This window comes from Macaca nemestrina, chromosome 1, assembly GCF_043159975.1.
Source record: "Macaca nemestrina isolate mMacNem1 chromosome 1, mMacNem.hap1, whole genome shotgun sequence".
Lineage (NCBI taxonomy): Eukaryota > Metazoa > Chordata > Mammalia > Primates > Cercopithecidae > Macaca > Macaca nemestrina.
In genome coordinates this window covers 29499336-29522432 of record NC_092125.1, presented here as the reverse complement: position 1 = coordinate 29522432, position 23097 = coordinate 29499336, and the positions used below count along the sequence as shown (strand labels likewise).

The following is a 23097-nucleotide window of genomic DNA, read 5'->3' as shown; positions in this document are numbered from 1 at the left end:
ATATGTTTATTTTAAATTTTTAATATTTTGATAATTATATTTCATTATCATTTGTTTCCTTTATAATCTATATTTTATATATTTAAAAACATCTTTCTGAGACGGGTCCCCCAGGTTTCACCAGTGAGGTTCATGGCATGCACACACACACACAGACACACATACGCATGCACACACACAGGGTAAGAACTGATTTAGAGACTAACATTGACATTGGTGCCTGAGACGCAAGACTGAAATTAGAAAGTTCTCCCAAAGATACACAGTTGTTTTAAAGCTAGGGGTGAGGGAGGAAATCTGCAGATTCCATAGGAATGCTCTCCCTGGAGCCTGGTGGGGTGCCGTCCTTGTGTTCTGGCTGGCTGTTATTTGTCTCTGTCCCTGCTTTGTCTGGATCTCCACTTCCTAGCATAGTGCCTAGCACAGTGCCGGTTCTCAATGAGTTTGTAGAGTGAATGGAAATATACACTAGAAATATATCCTTGTTGAAATCAGCACACTGGTAGTCCTGTTGAATGAGGGGGACATGTGTAAGAGTGTGTGTGTGTGCATGTGTTTGTGTGTCTGTATATGTGTTTGTGTGTGTGTATGTGTGTGTGTGTAAAATCAGGTGGGGACATAGGGACTATTATTGGGGTGTGGGTATATAAATCGGGATGTTCTTTTTCAAAAGAAACTCCAAACAGACTTCTGGAAGGTTATTTTCTAAGAATCTTGCTGGCAGTGTGAAGGCAACCCCCGCTGTGCACAGCCCCACCCGGCCTCACGTGGCCACCTCTCTTTTCCCTCATGAAGGGCTGGCTCCCCAGTATATATAAACCTCTCTGGAGCTCGGGCATGAGCCAGCAAGGCCACCCATCCGGACACCTCTCAGCACAGCAGAGCTTTCCAGAGGAAGCCTCACCCAGCGTCTGCACTGAGGTTCTTCTGTGCACGTTGCTGCAGCTTTGGGTCCGAGATGCCAGCTGTCCAGCTGCTGCTTCTGGCCTGCCTGGTGTGGGATGTGGGGGCCAGGACAGCTCAGCTCCGGAAGGCCAATGACCGGAGTGGCCGATGCCAGTATACGTTCAGTGTGGCCAGTCCCAATGAATCCAGCTGCCCAGAGCAAAGCCAGGCCATGTCAGTCATCCATAACCTACAGAAAGACAGCAGCACCCAGCGCTTAGACCTGGAGGCCACCAAAGCTCGGCTCAGCTCCCTGGAGAGCCTCCTCCACCACCAGTTGACCTTGGACCGGGCTGCCGGGCCCCAGGAGACCCAGGAGGGGCTGCAGAGGGAGCTGGGTACCCTGAGGCGGGAGCGGGACCAGCTGGAAACCCAAACCAGAGAGTTGGAGACTGCCTATAGCAACCTCCTCCGAGACAAGTCAGTTCTGGAGGAAGAGAAGAAGAGACTGAGGCAAGAGAATGAGAATCTGGCCAGGAGGTTGGAAAGCAGCAGCCAGGAGGTAGCAAGGCTGAGAAGGGGCCAGTGTCCCCAGACCCGAGACACTGCTCGGGATGTGCCACCAGGCTCCAGAGAAGGTAAGAATGCAGAGTGGGGGGACTCTGAGTTCAGCAGGTGTTATGGCTCATAGTGAACTGTTACAGGTGCCCCAGGCCTCCCTGCCTGCCCTTTCTCTCAGAGACTGCACAGCTAGCACAAGACAGATAAGGAAAGCACAGCGATCACCTTCAAATATTACTAGTAATTTAGCTCCTGAGAGCTTCATTTAGGTTAGTGGTTCAGAGTTCTTGTGCCCCCTCCACAACAGTTTTGATAGTCCGTAGCAAAAGGAGAAATAAAAGGACTGGGTGAGACATGTCTGCATGTGAGCAGTAGAAAGTTGCCCACTGTCCCTTTTGAAAAACACTATCCTTTTCTGAACCTTTGTTTAGATTGTTATTCATACCTTTTGGTGTTAAAATGACCTTTATTTATGAAATTACAATAGATTTAGGAAATGATAATAAGTGGTAAGTTTTTGTTTATTTTTAAATGTTCTTCCTTGGTAAAATAAAGAAGTGGCACCTCTCTGTCAGTTTCCTCAATATGTTGTTCTGAAAGTTTTCTTACTCAGTCCAATCTGAGAACCTCTGCTTTTAAGTCACCAAATTCTTGAGATGACTGATAGGCTCTTCTGTTCATCCTGGTTCCTTCTTGCCTGAAGGTGAGTCTGTGTGTGTGTGTGTGTGTGTGTGTGTGTGTGTGTGTGTGTTGGGGGAGGGAGAATGCTCCTCTTATTAGCTGGGAAGACAGTATTTGTGTCACTGTTTGTGAAAGTGTGCTCCCAAATATTCGCTGTTGAGGAAGTGGTCTAATCATGAGGAACTAAGCAAGTAAATCCAGTTGTTGGACAATTAGTTTGGATGGGTCAGAGATGTCAGTGCCAAGGAAGAAAGAAAAAAGGGGTTGGGATGGGTTTTTTCTATATTAAAGATACTAAAGAAATGTGTTAACCAAATGTAGTGCATGAGTCTTGATTGGTGTGTTCATCCAAGGGGGAAAAAGGCTATGAGGAACAGGTTTGGGGTAACTGAGGCAATTTGAATATAGACTGCTCATTACTATGTTACTGTATTAATGTTCAGTTTCTTGGTGAGATAATGATACTGTGGTTGTGAAGGATAAAATCTTTGTTCTAAGGAGATACATGCTTAAGTACCCAGGGGTGAAGCGTCAGGATGTCTGCAATTTGCTTTCAGATAGTTGAAGAAAGACTGCAAATATACAGATAATGAGAGAAAGAAAGGTAAAACAACTGTGGCAACATATTAATAACTGGTGAATTGCAAACTGGTGAGTCTAAGTATATGGGGAGCTTATTGTACTATTCTTTCAGTCTTTCTACAGGCTTGAAAAACTTCTTTTGTGGTCATTTAACAAGTCTTTGGGGATTTATTAGATGTGTTTCCTAATTTTATATTTCTTCTTGATCTTTCCAGCTACTCCACTTTTGAAATAAGGGCAACATCCCATTATATTGAAGACCAAACATGGAAGTTCTTTTCTAGTAGCGGATGGTTTTCAAAAGAAGGAAATTATATTAGTACAAGAATGTGGAACTGGAAAGGGACCTAACGAGCATCCGGTACCACTGGCTGATTTTTGCAGATATGGAAACTGAGGCCCAGAGAGGTTATTCAGTTTGTTGATAGCCGCCTACCAGTTAGTGGCAAAGCTAGAATTCTGGCCTCTTCCTCTGAGGTTCAGTGACTTCCTTTTCTTTCCTTTCTTTTCCTTTCTTTCTCTCTCTCTCTCTCTCTCTCTCTCTCTCTCTCTCTCTCTTTCGCAGAGTTTCACTCTTGTCGCCCAGGCTAGAGTGTAATGGCATGATCTCAGCTCACTGAAACCTCTGCCTCCTGGGTTCAAGCAATTTTCCTACCTCAACCTCCTAAGTAGCTGGGATTAAAGGCATGTGCCACCATGCCAGGACAATTTTGTATTTTTAGTACAGATGGGGTTTCACCATGTTGGTCAGGCTAGTCTCGAACTTCTAACCTCAGGTGATCCACCCACCTTGGCCTTCCAAAGCACTGGGATTACAGGTGTGAGCCACTGCACCTGGCCATGAGGTTCAGTGACTTTCAGGACATTTAGCTGACCTCTGGTTTACAGACCCTAAAGGTAAAAGACAGAAAGGTACAGGAATGCTTGGAACAAAAGATCTGTTTCAAGGTTCCAGATCTAGGGAAAAGGGAGCATTCTGGAGGCTGCAATATAAGTCTGTAGGAGTGGCAAGAACTAGGTGTGGAGGTTTGGGTAGAGAAGCTTAGTGAGGCTGAGTGGACAAAGGTAAGGCCTGAGAAGGCAGCCTTTCCGTATTCCACCTGCAGCTCAAATTGTTACCACCACTTTCTTGATCGTGTATTAATAGTTGTTATGTAGGAAAAAACTACAATTTTTTCCATTGTAACAATGGAAATCACTTGTTTATACATATATATAATATGACATATTTTACCACATAACTATTATTACAAAGTTATATAGAAATTTTTCTACTCTGGGCTTATATAAAAGTTTCATATATGTACCTATATAAATTTTATGTATATATAATAGTTTTTGAAAAGTAGAAAAAATATATAATTGGCCAGGTGTGGTGGCTCACACCTGTAACCTTAGCACTTTGGGAGGCTGAGGTGGGCAGATCACTTGAGGTCAGGAGTTTGAGACCAGCCTGGCCAACATGGGGAAACTTTGTCTCTACTAAAAATACAAAAATTAGTCGGGTGTGGTGGTACATGCCTGTAATCCAGGTACTCCAGAGGCTAAGGCAGGAGAATCGCTTGAACCTGGGGGGCAGACGTTGCAGTGAGCCAAGATCACGCCACTGCACTCCAGCCTGGGTGACACAGGGAGACTCCGTCTCAAAAAATATATATATGTTACATATAATACATATAAATATATACAATTATATATATAATTTTATTGTGTATAATATATAATTTTATTGTATATAAAATAAAATATATATAATTGATATAATTTACCAGAAGATACATTAGAGTTGGTTATTACTGTCACAAGAGAAGGCCTGCTTTGTCTGTTATTTAGCCCCTGCTTTGGACTGGTCTACTGTTGAACAGAGCCAGGAAGAGGGCTTGTGTGCAGTTGGTTTATACGAACCATGATCCTAGAGAAGTGGAGACAGGGGAGAGTGAGACAGGGAAGGCAGGAAAGCCACAAAGTGGGGGCCTTCTCAAGCTGGTCACCACAGTGGGCAATGGAGGTTTGAACCGTCAAGCCCTTCAGAGGGGCTGTGTAGACTGCGACAGAAGAGGGGAGTGTTTCCCCATGGATTTGATACTCTCTTGGCCAAGGGCTATCCCATGGAGTATATTGCATTTCCATGATACTCGGATGTGGGGACAAGGTTTGTTCTTGTGGACTGTTTTTTTTTTTAGATGGAGTCTTGCTCTGTCCCCCGGGCTGGAGAGCGGTGGCACGATCTTGGCTCACTGCAACCTCCATCTCCTGGATTTCTCTCTGCAATCTCCTGTCTCAGCCTCCCGAGTAGCTGGGATTACAGGTGCACACCACCACGCCCAGCTAACTTTTGTATTTTTTTTTCTTCTTCAGTAGAGACAGGGTTTCACCATGTTGGCCAGGCTGGTCTTGAACTTCTTGAACTCCTGACCTCAAGTATCCACCCATGTTTACCTCCCAAAGTGCTGGGATTACAGGCATGAGCTACTGCATCCGGCCTGTTCTTATAGATTTTCTATGCAGAAAGTCAGAGAAGCTGGGCCAGGGTGGCTGAGGCGAGGTCCCCGCAGGTGATACCTGCAAGAGGCAGGTTGCCTCAGCAATGACTGCAAAAAGGTGGGCAGGATGTGAGTGGAGGGTGGAGGGGAGAAACCCGAGATGTTCAACACAAGTGCTGCAGATTCCCTTTCCTTACCCAGAATAGGATGGGGATGATAATCCCTCATGGGAGTCATCATGCAAATTAGCAGTCACACAGGGAAGCACCCAGTGCAGTGCTGAACAGTGGTCACTCAGTGGATAAAATATAACTAGAAAGGCTTCTTTTGCTTAAGCTCCACCTTTTTTTTTTTTTTTTGGAGATGGAGTCTTGCTCTGTCACCGGTCTGGAGTGCAGTGGCACGGTCTCGGCTCACTGCAACCTCTGCCTCCTGGGTTCAAGCGATTCTCCTGCCTCAGCCTCCCAAGTAGCTGTGATTACAGGCACACACCACCATGCCCAGCTAATTTTTGTATTTTTAGTGGAAATGAGGTTTCACCATGTTGGTCAAGCTGGTCTTGAACTCCTGACCTTGTGATCCACCCACCTCGGCCTCCTAAAGTGCTGGGATTACAGGCATGAGCCACTGCACCCGGCCAGAGTTCCACTATTGTTTTAAAGCATCATTCAATAATCAATATGGCAACATGTGCATAACATTTTAATAACATGCATTGATTCTAGAGACAGTACAAGTTAGAGCAGTACTCAGGACAATAGTCAATTAGCTAGTCTTCACTTTCCTAAGATGTTTCTGACAACCTGTAGATATGTAGGCATAGCTTGTTTTATTTCATTCCTTTCATTTATGTAATATGGACTGAACTTATCAGTGGTAGAAAATATCTATGAAAATTATTACAATGCCTATGTCTATAGGCAAATGAGTTAATAAATTCAGTTTCCAGACTGAGGTCTCTAAAATGCAAGTCTATAAAGAAGTGAGGGCAGAGAACACAGACATTTCCAGAATTTTGTAATAGACATGAACCTTTAAACCACAGGACTGAATTTAACATTTTTAAAAACCTAGGAAAAAAAAAAAAAAAAAAACAGCTGGGCGCAGTGGCTCACGCCTGTAAATCCCAGCACTTTGGGAGGCTGAGGCAGGTGGATCACGAGGTCAGGAGTTTAACATCAGCCTGGCCAATATGGTAAAACCGTGTCTCTACTAAAAATACAAAAATTAACCAGGCATGGTGGCAGGCACCTGTAATCCCAGCTACTCGGGAGGCTGAGGCAGAAGAATTGCTTAAACCCAGGAGGCAGAGGTTGTAATGAGCTGAGATCATGCCACTGTACTCCAGCCTGGCTGACAGAGTGAGACTCTGTCTCAAAAAAAAAAAAAAAAACACAAACCTAAAACATAAAAACCCTAAAAATGCTAACTATCTGACACAGTCCAGTCCTTATATTTTCACAACCTCTTTTTGGTTTTCCTCCACATTCACGATGAAATGTTAGTGATTTTAAAACATTCCAGAGAAATTTTAGTGTTGACACATCTTTATTGAGGGCCATTTCATTTATACTTATGTGATCATCTAAACAACTCAGCTCAGAATACTGGGACTCAGAGAGGTGGAGTCATTTATCCTAAGTTACACAGCTAGGACGTGGAAGAGCTGAACTAGGAGCTACGACTTCTGGCTTAGGTCCAGGCCCCTTTACGAGATTGCTTCTCTGCCTTTGGGTCTTGTATCCTCTATTCTGGGCTTCCACCCGCATGCCAGATGGCTCCATTCCTGGAGGCTGACCATTGCCAGATGCTCCTGGCTGACATGACCTAGAAGAAGCCAGCAGGCTCATAATTTAACCATCTCCCCTGCCAACTGGGAACTGGCCTTGCAGTCATCCTGGAAGCCTTTTCCTGACGTTATGTTTTATTGCAGTTCATGTTTATTCCAGCTAATGCACAAAAGGAGTGGCTCCTGCAAGGCACAAACTGAATGGCTCCTTGCTCAGAGCCGTAAGGGCCATGGTGGGAGCCGGCGGGGAACCCAGCACCAGTCAGGCACCTTTGCTGCCTCTTCTTTGCCAGTGAGCGTGGAAGAACTGATAAGAGGATTGAGTGCACAGCCCGGGAGCTGAGAGTTTATAGGGCAACCCACTGGGACCTGAGCTCAGCCCCAGGAGTGGGTCACCGCACAAAGTGGTGAGCAGCATTTTGAGGCTCTTCTAAAGCCTCCAGGAGAAATCTGGGTCCAGTCAGGAGATAGAAATCACACAGTGGGTTAAGCTGGGGAAGTTTACTTTAAAGGATTACTGACCGTGATGAAAGAGCAACTGTAGATAGAAGTGAACTCCACAGGCACCTAGGGCTGAGGGAGGGTGCCGGACAAGCTTGGAAGGGGAAAGTGAGGTTCAGCACATCAGCTAGGAGAGAAGGTGGCTGATGTGCGCAGGCCTCATCTGGTCTGCAGCTGCAATAGGCCGCCTCCCAGTGCAGGTGAGGAGGGCAACCTGCAACGCGTGGCATGGGTATGGTGGGAGTCAGGGCAGGCACAGGCAGGAGGCCTCCCGAGCACTGAGGTCCCTGTGCAGGGACTCTGGGTTCCTTGCTGGGAGGGCTGTGGAAAGGCTATGGCCAGGCTGTGGCTGTGAGGTCACAGAAGAACTTCGCTCTGGGTCCGTGGCTGGGGCAGGACTCCACCAAATGTCCTCACGGTCGCACCGCCTATGGACGCAGGGCAGGAAACCTGCAGACCTTCTTCCTCCCACGATGTCCCTCCAGCGCCCTCTACTGAGATAGTTCAATATCGTGCTTACTTTAAAGCTCTTGTTCTTCAGACAGCATGCGTGCAAGGGTGCACTCAGCTCTGAGAGGCAATACGTTTCTTTTTTTTTTTTTTTTTTTGAGACGGAGTCTCGCTCTGCCACCCAGGCTGGAGTGCAGTGGCCGGATCTCAGCTCACTGCAAGCTCCGCCTCCCGGGTTCACGCCATTCTCCTGCCTCCGCCTCCCGAGTAGCTGGGACTACAGGCGCCCGCCACCGCGCCCGGCTAGTTTTTTGTATTTTTTAGTAGAGACGGGGTTTCACCGTGTTAGCCAGGATGGTCTCGATCTCCTGACCTCGTGATCCGCCCGTCTCGGCCTCCCAAAGTGCTGGGATTACAGGCTTGAGCCACCGCTCCCGGCCGAGAGGCAATACGTTTCTAACTGACACACCTCCTCAGCACAGGATAGAAGAGTTCACAGCTGCCATGGCCTTGGAAGACATGGGTTCAAGTCCCAGCTACACCACTTAGCTGTGTGACCTTGGGCATGTTACTTAACCTTTCTGAACCTCGGTTTCCTCATTTGCAAAACGGGATATTAACGTTCACTTTTAGGACCGTTATTTGAAAGTAGTGAGTAGCAAGCACCCAGCACAGTACTGGCTCATAAGAGACACTTAATAAGTGGTAGCGATAGTTAAACTTTATCAGGTGCTGTCTGCAGTCTCTCTCTGTCACCCAGGCTGGAGTCCAATGGTAGGATCTCAGCTCACTGCAACCTTCGCCTTCCAGGTTCAAACGATTGTCCTGCCTTAGACTCCCTAGTTGCTGGAATCACAGGCATGCGCCACCATGCCCGGCGAATTTTTGTATTTTTAGTAGAGATGGGGTTTCAGCATGTTGGTCAGGCTGGTCTCAAACTCCTGACCTCATGATCCACCCACCTCAGCCTCCCAAAGTGTTGGAATTACAGGCGTGAGCCACCACGCCCAGCAACTCTTATGTTCTAAGAGTCGAGACAATGAAATTTGAATTGTCCTGAGGCAGAGTCTGCAGTGATCTGAGAAAAGGTACAGATGAAAGGAAACCAGCTCAATTCAAGGAACTTGCTTAATGCCCTGATTTTGAAAAATTGTCCTGGCAAGAGTTTGCCACATCATATAAGCCTCTGCACATTGCAGGAGGCTGGGGAGGCCAGGCAGCCGTGGGCTGCTCCTAACAGCCTGGGTGTGTGTTTTGGGCCTAAGAGAGAAGGCGTGGCAATGGGCGAGGCAGCAGCACAGAGGGAGGTTACAGATGGTTCTGCCACCCTGTGTACAGGAAGGGGGTCACGCTCTCTTACCTCCCCCTGGCAGCACAGAAGAACAGGGAACCTCGGGCACCCTGTCCCTCTCCCCCATGGGCAGCACCAAGTCCCTGCCAGAGGTGTGTGGTGCCTGCACCAGGGGAGAAGGGAAGCAGCTGGTAGTGATCTCAGGTTGGTCTAAGGAACCTCCATTTGACCTAGTGAATCAGTCCCTGCCCTGGATACCCTCCTAGGCCAATGCAACCTTTAGAATGAACAACAAAGGGGTTTCCTCATCCCCGCAGAACCTCAGATAGGGAGAAGGAGAGTCAGGGAACGAAATAAAATTTCCAGGACTCTTCAGGAGCCATTGGGATTGTCCAAGAGACTCTGGTTTCTGCAGCAGCCCGGAATAAACCCATTTTCCTTCTCGGCTATGAGGACTTTGCCAGATTATGATTTCCTTAAGGGCATGGACCAACTGTGTGTGTGTGTGTGTGTGTGTGTGTGTGTGTGTGTGTGTTTAACATAGACTAGCCTATTAGACAAACTTGTGTCTTAGACACCTTTTATCTTGAGCACCTAGCACAGCCTTCTACTCAATAGGTGCTCCAGTAATGTGACTGAAAGGATGGATAAATAGCTCTGTGGATTTGAGGCTAGGGATAATGAAAGCCTGCCATGTCCCTGGGGCTACTCCCAATTGCCCCTGGAGTTCGGAATGCACACTGAGGATGTCCTCAGTTGCCTATACATTTTGGCTTATGAGACTTTTTTTTTTTTTTTTTTTAAAGACAGGGTCTCATTCTGTCACCCAGGCTGGAGTGCAGTGGCATGATCATGGCTCACTGCAGCCTTACCCTCTTGGACTCAAGAGCCATCCTCCTGCCTCAGCCTCCTGAGTAGCTGAGACCACAGGCTGCACCACCACACCCAGTTAACTTTTTAATTTTTTGTAGAGATGGGGTCTCGCTATGTTGCCCAGCCTGGTCCCAAACTCTTGGCCTTATGCAATTCCGCCACCTCGGCCTCCCAAAGTGCTGCGTTTACAGGCATGAGCCACTGCGCCTGGCCAGCTTATGGGTTTTAACTACTCACATGGTGCACTCTAGACTGAGGGATATCCCAGGGATGGAGGACCCACCCACCTCCAGGGCATTAACACTTTCAGGGAGGCTTGTTGAACAACTGCAGCCACAGAGGCAGGGGTGGAGAGGAGAGAAGGGCAGCTGGGATCGGGGGTAGGCAGCTGCAGCAGCTGCTGAGCTGGCTCACCGTGGGCAGCAGGGCTGTCTGGCCCAGCCCGTACCTGAGAGCTAGCTGAATGTTTTCTTCCGCTCCTTCCAGGGAGAATTTTTTTCCAGTACTATAATTTGTTGAAGCCGAACCCCAGCAACTCAAACAAGGTACTCTGATTCCGGAGATGTGAAAATGTAAAATAATGTGTGGCTTTGATGAAATGTGGTACAACCAGAGGACTAAGACTGCTGTGGTGATCCTCTCTGCCAGAAATCTAAATTTAGGAGAGTTGAGCAAACAAATGATCAAAGGCAGAACATGTGTTCCTGACCCTCAGCTGTGTAGGCGCCCCGGCCTCAGGGGATGCACTCACTTTCCTCCCACTGTCCTGAACACCGGAGAATCCTGAGTGGGGAATAAGTTGCTCAAAGGGCAGAGAAGTGACTCAGAGGTTCAGCAAGAGAAAAGCCCAGTGTATTAAGCGTGTGTTTTTATTCTGATGCTTTGCTGTCTGGGCCTTGCAAACACTGGAGGGACTGCCCCTCCAGTTCCTACAGATAGCAAAGGACTCGCCTGGGAGCACAGCTTTCATATGCAAACCAACCAGTCCACAGCCCACACCCTGTGACCTCCTCCATCTGGCTCAAACTCAAGGCCACTGTCCCCCTGACCTAATCACCCCAGGGCCTGGTTCCAGACAATTAGAGAAAATGCCTATGACCTCAGAGCCTGCTGAAATTATTCAAACTCCCCAACCCTAAACCCGCTTATCCTGCCTCCCCTTTTCTTCCCATAGAAAGAATAAAGGCTCTTTCCCACACTTTCCCCTGGCACCCTCTTCCTCTGGAGCAACCCTGGTGCTTCCCCAGGTGGCCTCCTGGGCTTAGTGTGGCCCCCTTCCTCTTGGGATCCGTGAGTACAACAACTTGTAAAAATGATTTTTTTTTTTAGAGCAGTTTTATGTTCACAACAAAATCGAGAGAAAAGTACACAGAGTTCCCAGATACTACTGCCCCCCACACATGCATAGCCTCCCCGATTATCATCGTCCCCCGCCAGAGCAGTTGTTACAGCTGATGAACCTGCATCACATCACCCAAGGTCCACAGTTTAAATTAGGGTTCATTTTTGGTGTTGCGCCTTCTATGGGTTTGGACAAATGCATAGTGCCGTGTGTCCACCATTATAGCGTCATACACAGTATTCATTGCTCTAAAAATCCTCTGTGCCTCACCTCGTCATCCCTTCCTCACCCAAAAACTGCTGATCTTTTTACTGTCTCCATAATTTGGCTTTAACTTGTTTTTCAGTGACAATTGCCTCCTGGGATGTTGGCCTTGCCATACCTGAATACTCATCAAACCTGCGTTTTATTTGTTTTTGTGTGCATGTGATGGGTTTTTTGGGAGGTTGGAGGGGAGGACAGGGTCTCACTCTATGCCAGGGCTGGAGTGCAGTGGTACGGTCACTGCTCACCACAGCCTTGACCTCCCGGGCTCCAGTGATCCTCCCACCTCAGCCTCCCAAGTAGCTGGGACTGCAGGTACACATCACCACACCTGGCTAACTTTTTGTATTTTTTGTAGAGATGGGGTTTCACCATGTTACCCAGGTTTGTCTTGAACTCCTGGGCTCCAGTGATCTGTCTGCCTTGGCTTCCCAAAATGCTGGGATTACAGGTGTGAGCCACCATGCCTGGCCAAACTGCATTTTAAAACAGCCAAGCCTGTTCCTTGTGGCTATTGCCTCATCCTCGTATTCAAGAACTGTTGTGAGATCATAATCCTAAGCAAGAGTAGAGACATGTAGCACACTGTGATCACTTACTGTCTAACCAGTGCTGCCCACCCGCTTCCCTTCTGTATGGCGCACCGCCCCCACCCCAAACTCCTGTAGGAACTGTGCACACGCTGCCTCTCCATTATGCAAAACTGGTCTCAGAAAGGAATCAGGCAGAATATTTCTACTGAAAGTATAAAGCTTAATATGTTACTTCTTACAAGAATATTTGCATATAACAAGGGAAGGAACCTTAAGTCATGCAGTACATTTTAATCTTTTTTTTTTTTTTTTTTTTAAGAGAAGGAGTCTCCCTATGTTGCCCAAGCTGGTCTTGAACAACTGGGCTCAAGTGCTCCTCCCGTCTTGGCCTCCCAAAGTGTTGGGATTACAGATACGAGCCACAATTAAATTCTTTTTGTTGTTGTTCTTGAGACAGAGTCTTGCCCTGTTGCCCAGGCTAGAGTATAGTTGCACAATCCCGGCTCCCTGCAACCTCTGCCTCCTGGGTTCAATGATCCTCAGCCTCCTGAGTATCTGGAACTACAGGCACGTGTCACCACACCCGGCTAATTCTTGTATTTTTAGTAGAGATGGAATTTCGCGATGTTGGCCAGGCTAATCTTGAACTCCTGGCCTCAAGTGATCCTCCTGCCTTGGCCTCCCAAAGTGCTGGGATTTCAGGCGTGTGTCACTGTGCCTGGCCTCTTTGTTTGTTTGTTTGTTTGTTTTTGAGACCGGGCCTTGCTCTGTTACCCAGGCTGGAGTGCAGTGGCAGGATCATAGCTCAATGCAGCCTTGAACTCCTGGGCTCAAGCAATCCTCCCACATCTGTCTCCCAAGTACCTAGGACTGCAGATGCTTACCACCATGCCCAGCTAATTTTTCGTGAATTTTTAATTGTTGAAATTCAGACATCTAAGAAGATGCTGAGGACTGTCTCCATATTCCTGAAATTACAGCTCACCTATTCACAAATCAGCCCTTCTAGTGGAAATTAATTAAAACCTTATTTGATTTTGAATATCCTACTGTAAGGCAGGCACATTGCTATGCAATTTATTATTTATGAGATTTTTAATTATGGGATTGTTCAAACATTCACAAAAGTATAGAGACTACAATGAACTCCAATGTAGCCATCACTCAGGCCCAACCGTTATCAGCACAGTCCAATCAGTTTTTATCTTCCCTTCTCTGACCCCTACCCCATCCCCAGTCCTTATTTAAAATCAAATCTCAAACACCATATCTTTGGGAGCCTACTTATCTAGTTAGTTAGTTTTGAGACAGAGTTTCATTCTTGTTGCCCAAGCTGAAACGCAATAGTGCAGTCTTGGCTCACTGCAACTTCCACCGCCTGGGTTCAAGCAATTCTCCTGCCTCAGCCTCCCAAGAAGCTGGGATTACGGGAGCCTGCCACCACACCCACCCAGCTGGTTTTTGGTATTTTTAGCAAAGACAGGGTTTCACCATGTTGGCCAGGCTGGTCTCGAACTCCTGACCTCTGGTGATCTGCCTGCCTCAGCCTCCCAAAGTACTGGAATTATAGGCATGAGCCACCATGCCCAGCCGGCAGCCTATTCAAATGTCATCCTCAACATAGTCAATCCTTGGGCCATATTTTTCTTAGAGTAAAATTTTGTCTCTTTCTTTTAATGCAGTTTCTACATGGAATTTGGACACTTTGGCCTTCCAGGAACTGAAGTCCGAGCTAACTGAAGTTCCTGCTTCCCGAATTTTGAAGGAGAGCCCATCTGGCCATCTCCAGAGTAGAGAGGGAGACAACGGTATGAAGTTAAGGTTTCTTCCCTTTTGTGCCCATATGGTCTTTATTCATGTCTAGTGCTGTGTTTCAGAGAATCAGTATAGGGTAAATGCCCACCCAAAGGGGAAACTAACTTCCCTGGGAGCAGAGGGAGGGGAGGAGAAGAACAGAACTCTCTCTCGCTCTGTTCCCTTGTCAGAGCAGGTCTGCAGGAGCCAGCCTTTCCCTAACAAAGCCCTCTATCCAATCACCCACACTTGGGAGGCTGGGCTGGGCTGCACAGGGCAAGATGAGAGATGTGTTGATTTCATCCCCTTGATTGTCATGTAGAATTAAGTATACTTGAGAAATTACATTTTTCAGTAGCGCCTTCATATCTTTATTTTAGGGACAGGTGTACACCAAGCACCATCTCAGCCACAATCTGTTACTAACAGTATGTTTTCTGAACTTTGGCCACTTAGGAAAAGTACAGTTTGGCTCTCTTCAAAGTGTTCCCTGAAAGTCCAACTTTATGACTAATACTGTGATTTCCAGAAACTTTGACTATCCATGTTATTGACAATGATTACTGGCACTGAAGGGCATGCACGCAAAGAGTGGTTATAAAATATTTAAAACACGGTTCTCTAAGATATGAGCAGCAAAGTGTTTCTACCTTCTATGAGGAAACCGAAGGTGCCCATTAAAAGTAGAGAAATCTGGGCCAGGCGCGGTGGCTCACTCCTGTTATCCCAGTGCTTTGGGAGGCTGAGGCTGGCGGATCACTTGAGGTCAGGAGTTCAAGACCAGCCTGGCCAACATGGTGAAACACTGTCTCTACTAAAAATACAAAAATTAGCCAGGCATGGTGGCACGCATCTGTAATCCCAGCTACTTGGGAGGCTGAGGCCGGAGAATTGCTTGAACCCAGGAGACAGAGGTTGCAGTGAGCCAAGATCACGCCACTACCCTCCAGCCTGGGTGACAGAGTGAGACTCCGTCTCAAAAAAAAAAAAAAAAATTACAGACATCCGTTGTGATTCTGGTAACTCTAAATTTTCAACAGTCTCTTCACTACATTTAAAAAATTATTTTCTAAACCAAATTAGCCAGGAGTGATAGCAGGCACCTGCAGTCCCAGCAACTCAGGAGGCTGAGATGGGAGAACTGCTTGAACCTGGGAGGTCGAGGCTGCAGTGCACTGTGATTGCACCACTGCACTCCAGCCTAGGTAACAGTGCAAGACCCTGTCTCAAAAAAATTATTATTTTCATGTTTATTATATTAAAATGATGTATGAAATATATGACTCATCAGATCGGGCTCGAAAAACTTTGTTGTATGGAGATTATTCTTATGAGTTGATTTTTCTCTCTCCTATCTTATAGTAATGAAACAAACCAGGCATGAAAGTCACAATAAGTAATACAATGAATACCCATGAGTCCCTGCTCAGCTTAAGTAGAATATTACAAATGCAGTTGAAGCCCTCCGTGCAACTTTCATCCTTACAACTGATACTGAGTGAATTGTACTTTAAATATTTGTAGCTCCCACTCCCATGCATGCCCCTCAGTGGTAGCAATAATTGTCAATAACATGAAACACAGATTGATCACATAGCATTTACCACACATTTACTCTATACCAAGCACTTAACATATATAATTACATTCAAAATTTACAACAGCCCTACTACCCAAAAGACTATTAGTATCCCCTTTTACAAATGCGATAACTGAGGCATAGAGAGCTAAGTAACTTACTGAAAGTCACACAGCCAGTGGGTGGCAGAGCCTGTCTTTAAACCCAGACGATTTGTCCCTAGGGCTCTCACATCTACTGGCTCTGCCAAGCTTCCGCATGATCACTGTCTGTGTTTGGAAAGATTATGGATTAAGTGGTGCTTCGTTTTCTTTTCTGAATTCACCAGGATGTGGAGAACTAGTTTGGGTAGGAGAGCCTCTCACGCTGAGAACAGCAGAAACAATTACTGGCAAGTATGGTGTGTGGATGCGAGATCCCAAGCCCACCTACCCCTACACCCGAGAGACCACATGGAGAATTGACACAGTTGGCACAGATGTCCGCCAGGTTTTTGAGTATGACCTCATCAGCCAGTTTATGCAGGGCTACCCTTCTAAGGTTCACATACTGCCCAGGCCACTTGAAAGCACCGGTGCTGTGGTGTACTCGGGGAGCCTCTATTTCCAGGGTGCTGAGTCCAGAACTGTCGTAAGATATGAGCTGAATACCGAGACAGTGAAGGCTGAGAAGGAAATCCCTGGAGCCGGCTACCACGGACAGTTCCCGTATTCTTGGGGTGGCTACACAGACATTGACTTGGCTGTGGATGAATCAGGCCTCTGGGTCATTTACAGTACTGATGAGGCCAAAGGTGCCATTGTCCTCTCCAAACTGAACCCAGAGAATCTGGAACTTGAACAAACCTGGGAGACGAACATTCGTAAGCAGTCAGTCGCCAATGCCTTCATCATCTGTGGCACCTTGTACACCGTTAGCAGCTACTCCTCAGCAGATGCAACCGTCAACTTTGCTTATGACACAGGCACAGGTATCAGCAAGACCCTGACCATCCCATTCAAGAACCGCTACAAGTACAGCAGCATGATTGACTACAACCCCCTGGAGAAGAAACTCTTTGCCTGGGACAACTTGAACATGGTCACTTATGACATCAAGCTCTCCAAGATGTGAAAAGCCTTCAAGCTGTACCAGCAATGTCAGAAGGAGATGCTCAGGGCTCCTGAGGGGAGCAGGCTGAAGGGAGAGCCAGCCAGCCAGGGCCCAGGCAGCTCTGACTGCTTTCCAGGTTTTCATTAATCCACAAGGATGAACATGGTCACCATCTGACTATGCAGGAATTGTAGTCTGAGGGCATAGACAATTTCATATGAGAATAAATATCCTTTTCTTCTGTCAGCATTTATGGGACGTTTAATGACATAGTTCAAGTTTTCTTGTGATTTGGGGCAAAAGCTATAAGGTATAGTAGTTTCTTCCTGAAAACCATTGCTCTTGCATGTTACATGGTTACCACAAGCCACAATGAAAAGCATAACTTCTAAAGGAAGCAGAATAGCTCCTCTGGCCAGCATCGAACATAAGTAAGATGCATTTACTACAATTGGCTTCTAATGCTTCAGATAGAATACAGTTTGATCTCACATAACCCTTTGCATTGTGAAATAAAATTTTCTTACCCAACATTCTCTGCCTTGAACTTTGTGGGAATCTTTGCTTAAGAGAAGGGTACAGATTCCAACCATCAAGTCATTCCTTCAGGTTGGGAGACGTGATTGCAGGATGTGTGTGTCTGTAACTGAGAGGCTTGTGCCTCGTTTTGAGGTGTTGTGCAGGATGACACCAAGCAAATAGCAGCAATCACACCTTCCCACCTACATCTCCTGGTGCTCTCGGTACTACCTGAGCAATCTTTCAATCTCTCCCCTGAACCCACCCTCTATTCGCCCTAACTCCACTTCAGTTTGGTTTGTTGTTGTTGTTGTTGTTGTTTTGAGACGGAGTCTCACTCTGTTGCCCAGGCTGGAGTGCAGTGGCACGATCTCAGCTCACTGCAACTCCACCTCCCGGGTTCACGCCATTCTCCTGCCTCAGCCTCCCAAGTAGCTGGGACTACAGGTGCCCGCCACCACGCCCGGCTGATTTTTTTTTCTTTTTTTAGTAGAGATGAGGTTTCACCATATTAGCCAGGATGGTCTTGATCTCCTGACCTCGTGATCCGCCCACCTCTGCCTCCCAAAGTGCTGGGATTACAGGTGTGAGCCACCACGCCTGGCCCTTCCACTTCAGTTTTTATCAGTCATCAGGAGCATGAATTTTATAAGCCTCAACCTCAGGTGGAGAAACCTTATAGCATTGTTTTGTTCTTCCAACTCTTAAAACTGTAGTAAAATATAACAAAATGTACCATCCCAGTCATTTATAAGGGCACAGCTCAGTGGTGTTAAACACATTCATATTATCGGGCAACTATCACGACCATCCATCTCCAGAACATTTTTCATTTTGTAAAACTGAAACTCTACACCCATTAATAAGTCCATTATCCTCCCAGCCCTTATAGCAATATTATTTTCTAAATTTTTTTGTGGAGACAGGATTGCACTATGTTCCTCAGCTTGTCTCAAACTCCTGGCCTGAAATAATCCTCCCACCTCAGCCTCCAAAGTGCTGGGATTACAGTCACGAGCCACCACACCTGGCTGCATTATGTTTTAATGACAAACTTAATTTCCCTCTTCAGTTGCCATTGTACCTAATGGTAGAACACTTCATTTGCCAGTTCAGCTTGGATTCCACCACATCAGTGTGTTGTCAACCAATTCAGGCCTTTCATCTCCCCACGTCTTTGAGGTGGAATCTATGCTTGAGACAAGTGAGGGTGAGGGCACACTGGCACCTGGCACTCAGGGGGAAGGACCCAGGCAGAGTGTCTCACACTTGATTTTAGCCATCAGGCAGATTCCAGCTTTGCTGCTGGCATCCACATCTCTGTTTCCAGTTCCAGATTTGGTGTCCTCTGAGTTCCAATGGCCAGACCCATGAGGCAGCTTTTTTTTTTTTTTTTTTTTTTTTTTCCCCCAGGAGTCTCACTCTGTCACCCAGGCTGGAGTGCCGTGGTGCTATCTCAGCTCACTGCAACCTCCGCCTCCGGGATCCAATTGATTCTCCTGCCTCAGCCTTCCATGTAGCTGGGATTACAGGTATGTGCCACCATGCCTAACTAATCTTTGTATTTTTGGTAGAGACAGGGGTTTCACCATGTTGGCTGGGTTGGTCTCAAACTCCTGACCTCAAGTAATCTGCTTGTCTCAGCATCCCAAAGTGCTGGGATTACAGGCGTGAGCCACTGCACCAGGCCTGGCTTTTCTTTTCCCCTGGGAGTTTATTCTCATTAAGGTTACACATGCCATGAATGAGGAGGGAGAGGATGAGATCTCAAAATGCCTCTCCACTGGTGTATTAATATACTTGAACCCCCATAACAAATACCACCGACAGGGTGGCTTTTGAACCCTGAATAGCTGAGACAAGTCTCAGTTAATTTAGAAAGTTTATTTTGCCAAGGTTGAGGGCACCATGACAGAGCCTCAGGAGAGATCCTGATGACATGTGCCCAAGGTGGTTGGGGAACAGCTTGGTTTTATACATTTTAGGGAGACATGAGACACCAATCAAGATGTACATTGGTTCTGTCCAAAAGGTGGGGCAACTCAAGAAGGGAGGGGGCTTCCAGGTCACGGGTAGGTGAGAGACAAACAGTTGCATTTTTCTGAGTTTCTGATTAGCCTCTCCAAAAGAGACAATCAGATATGCATTTGTCTCAGTGAGCAGAGGGGTGACTTTGAACAGAATGGGAGGCAGGTTTACCCTAAGTACTTTTCAGCTTGACTTTTCACTTTAGCTTAGTGGTTTGGGGACCCCAAGATTTATTTTCCTTTCATAGCTTAAACAACAGAAATTAATTTTCTCACAATTCTGGAGGCTGGAAGTCCAAGATCAAGTTGTCAGCAGGGTTGGTTTCTTCTGAGGCCTCTCTCCTTGGCTTATAGATGACTGGCTGTTCTCTACATCTTCACATTATCTTCTCTCTGTACATGTCTGTACATGTACAATCTCTTTTCACCCTAATGACCTAAGCTTAGCTTAATCACCTCTTTGAAGGCCCTGTCTCCAAAGACAGTTACATTCTAAAGTATTAGGATTAGGGCCAGGTACGGTGGCTCATACCTGTAGTCCCAGGATTTTGGGGGGCCAAGGCAGGAGGATCACTTGAGGTTAGGGGTTCAAGACCAGCCTGGCAACATAGTGAAACCCCGTCTCTACTAAAAATATAAAAATTAGCCAGGTGTGGTAGTGCACACCTGTAATCCCAGCTACTTGAGAGGCTGAGGCAGGAGAATTGCTTGAACCTGGGAGGCGAAGCCTGCAGTGAGCAGAGATCATGTCACCACACTCCAGCCTGGGCAACAGAGCAAGTTTCTGTCTTAAAAAAGACCTAAAAGTTAAAGATAAAGTGTTAGGATTAGGACTTTCAGATATGAATTTGGGGTGGGGATACCATTTAGCCCATAACATCTGGGTGTCAACCACTCTCCCCCACTGACAGCAGACTCTTAAAAACTGAAAAGTCCAGAAATCAGAATGCATGAGCTCATTGATCCTACTAAGCACCTCTACCTGCCAGGTGTTTGAATGAAAAGTGGAAGGTAGAAAGACACTGAGATGCTGAGATGAGCCAATCCTGTTTGCACAGCCCTTCCCATGGCTCCTGTTCTTTCTCTCCATAACCCACTGCATCAGGCTTTGGTAGGGAAGAAGAGGGTAGAGGAAGAAGAAACAGGAAGAGGAAACAAAAGGAAGAAAAACTTTTTCTTCATGAAGCTTCCAGAATGTTAGACTCCTCTTCCATTTTTGACTGTTCCTTCTTTGTTTCTTTTGCTGGTTCCTCCTTTTAACCCCGACTTTTAATTTTAATTTTAATTTTTATTTTTATTTTTTGAGATTAAGTCTCGCTGTTGTTGCGCAGGCTGGAGTGCAATGGTGTGATCTCGACTCACTGCAACCTCTGCCTCCCAGGTTCAACCGATTCTCCTGCCTCAGCTTCCTGAGTAGCTGGGATTACAGGCACCTGCCACCACACCCAGCTAATTTTTGTATGTTTAGTACAGACGGGGTTTCACCATGTTGGTCAGGCTAGTCTTGAATTTCTGACCTCAGGCAGTCCACCCGCCTCAGCCTCCCAAAGTGCTGGGATTACAGGTTAGCTCCCTGTCAAGATTGAAGCACCCCAGGACTCAGTTTAGGGTCTCTTCTTATCTACTCATTCCTTTGGGCATTTCATCTAACATCAGGGCTTTAGATTCCAACTCACATATGCTAACGAACCTCATGCTTATGTCTCCAGCCTAGTGATTACTCCTCAACTCCAGATTCACACATCACCTGCCCCCTTGGCATCTCCATTTAGATGTCTGTTAGGCATGTCAAACTAGCACATATTGAACATCTGACCTTCTCCTCTTTCCTCATCAGACACATCAAATCTGCTGGTTTTATTACTATTTTTTAATTTTTTTTTTGAGACAAAGTCTCACTCTATCACCCAGGCTGGAGGGCAGTGGCAAATTATAGCTCACTGTATCCTCAAACTCCTGGGCTCAAGCAAGAAGCAGCTTGAGCCTCCCAAGTAGGTGGGACTGCAGGTTTAAGCCACTATGCTTGGCTTTTTTTTTTTTTTTTTTTTTTGTAGAGACAGGGTCTCCCTATGTTGATGAGGCTGGTTTCAAACTCCTGGCCTCAAGCAATCCTCCTGCCTCAGCCCCCACAAGCATGAACCATTGCACCCAGGTAAATCTGCTCTTCTTGTGGCTGAGGAAACTCCATCCCTCTAGTTGCTCGGGCCAAAAATCTTGGAGTTATCCTTTACCCACCTCTCTCTCATACCCCACATCCAATCCATCGGCAGCTTTTGTAGGTTTCATCTTCAAACACATAGATCCAGAATCTGCCCATATTTCTCATCACCCCAATTGTAACCGGTCTAAATGACCATCGTCTTGTTCCTGGATTACTACAATAGCAGCTGACCTGCTTCTGTTCCCCCGACCAATGCAGCCTACTCTCAATGCTGTAGCCAGAACAATCCCATTAAGACACAAACCAGATCACGCCTCTTTTTCTGAAAACCTCTATGGCTTCCCATCTCATTCAAAGTCAAAGTCAGAGTTCTTACAAAACCCCACATCATCTGCCTCCTTCCTCCACCACTGTGCCTTCATCCCACAAAACTCCCTGATCCACTCTACTCAAGCTTCCTTGCTCTCCTTGAATGCACCAGGCACGCTTCTACCTTTGAATCTTTGCACTAGCTCTTCCCTCTGTCCCAAATGTCCACACACCTAACTTCATCACTGGCTTCAAGTCTTTGTTCAAATGCCACCTTCCTCAAGAGGACCTACAGACCTGGAGTCAAAGGAGATCATTTTCGAGCTTTAAAATTTGACTACCCCGCTGGATTTCAGACTTGCATGGGCCCTGTAACCCCTTTGTTTTGGCCAGTTTCTCTTATTTGGAATGGCTGTATTTACCAAATACCTGTACCCTCCTGTATCCAGGAAGTAACTAGCTTGCTTTTGATTTTACAGGCTCATAGGTGGACTTGCCTTGTCTCAGATGACACTTTGGACTATGGACTTTTGGGTTAATGCTGAAATGAGTTAAGACTTTGGAGGACTGCTGGGAAGGCATTATTAGTTTTGAAATGTGAGGACATTAGATTTTAAGGGGCCAGGGACAGAACGATACGTTTTGGCTGTGTCCTCACCCAAATCTCAACTTGAATTATATTCCCTTAATTCCCACATACTGTGGGAGGAACCTGGTGAGAGATAATCTGAATCACGGGGACAGTTTCCACTTACACTGTTCCCGAGCAGTGAATAAGTCTCTCAAGATCTGATGGTTTTATTAGGGGTTTCTGCTTTTGCATCTTCCTCATTTTCTCTTGCTGCCACCATGTAAGAGGTGCCTTTTGCCCTCCGCCATGATTCTGAGGCCTCCCCTCAGAATCATGTGGAACATAAGTCCAATTAAACCTCTTATTCTTCCTAGTCTCGGGTATGCCTTTATCAGTGGCATTACAATGGACTCATACACCTACCCAGACCACACTGTTTAACACGACAACCAACCTGCACTTCTAATCTCCCTTACCCTGTTTCACTGCTTTAACACATCTTTTCCATTATACTTATCACCTCCCGATGTATAATTCACTATTTCTTCATTGTGTATTTGTCTTGTTTTTGAGAGACGGTCTCACTCTGTTACCCAGGCTGAAGTGCAGTGGCATAATCTCAGCTTATTGCAACCTCCACCTCCCAGGCTCAAGTGATCCTTGCACTTTAGCCTCCCAAGTAGCTGGGACTACAGGAGCCCGCCACCATGCCCAGCTAAATTATTTTTGTATGTTTTTGTAGATATGAGGTTGCTACATTGTCCAGGCTGGTCTCAAACTCCTGAGCTGAAGCAATCTGCCCACCTTGAC

At 46.4% G+C, this 23097-nt stretch overlaps 1 protein-coding gene across 1 annotated transcript; it reads left to right on the top strand.

Moving 5' to 3' along the window:
• Positions 1 to 816: 816 nt before the first annotated feature.
• Positions 817 to 17231, top strand: LOC105484409 (myocilin). Its single transcript, XM_011745960.2, has 3 exons — positions 817 to 1523; positions 13918 to 14043; positions 15937 to 17231. The coding sequence occupies exons 1-3, from the start codon at positions 959 to 961 to the stop codon at positions 16719 to 16721; spliced, it is 1476 nt and encodes a 491-aa protein (XP_011744262.1). The 5' UTR covers positions 817 to 958; the 3' UTR covers positions 16722 to 17231.
• Positions 17232 to 23097: the final 5866 nt, after the last annotated feature.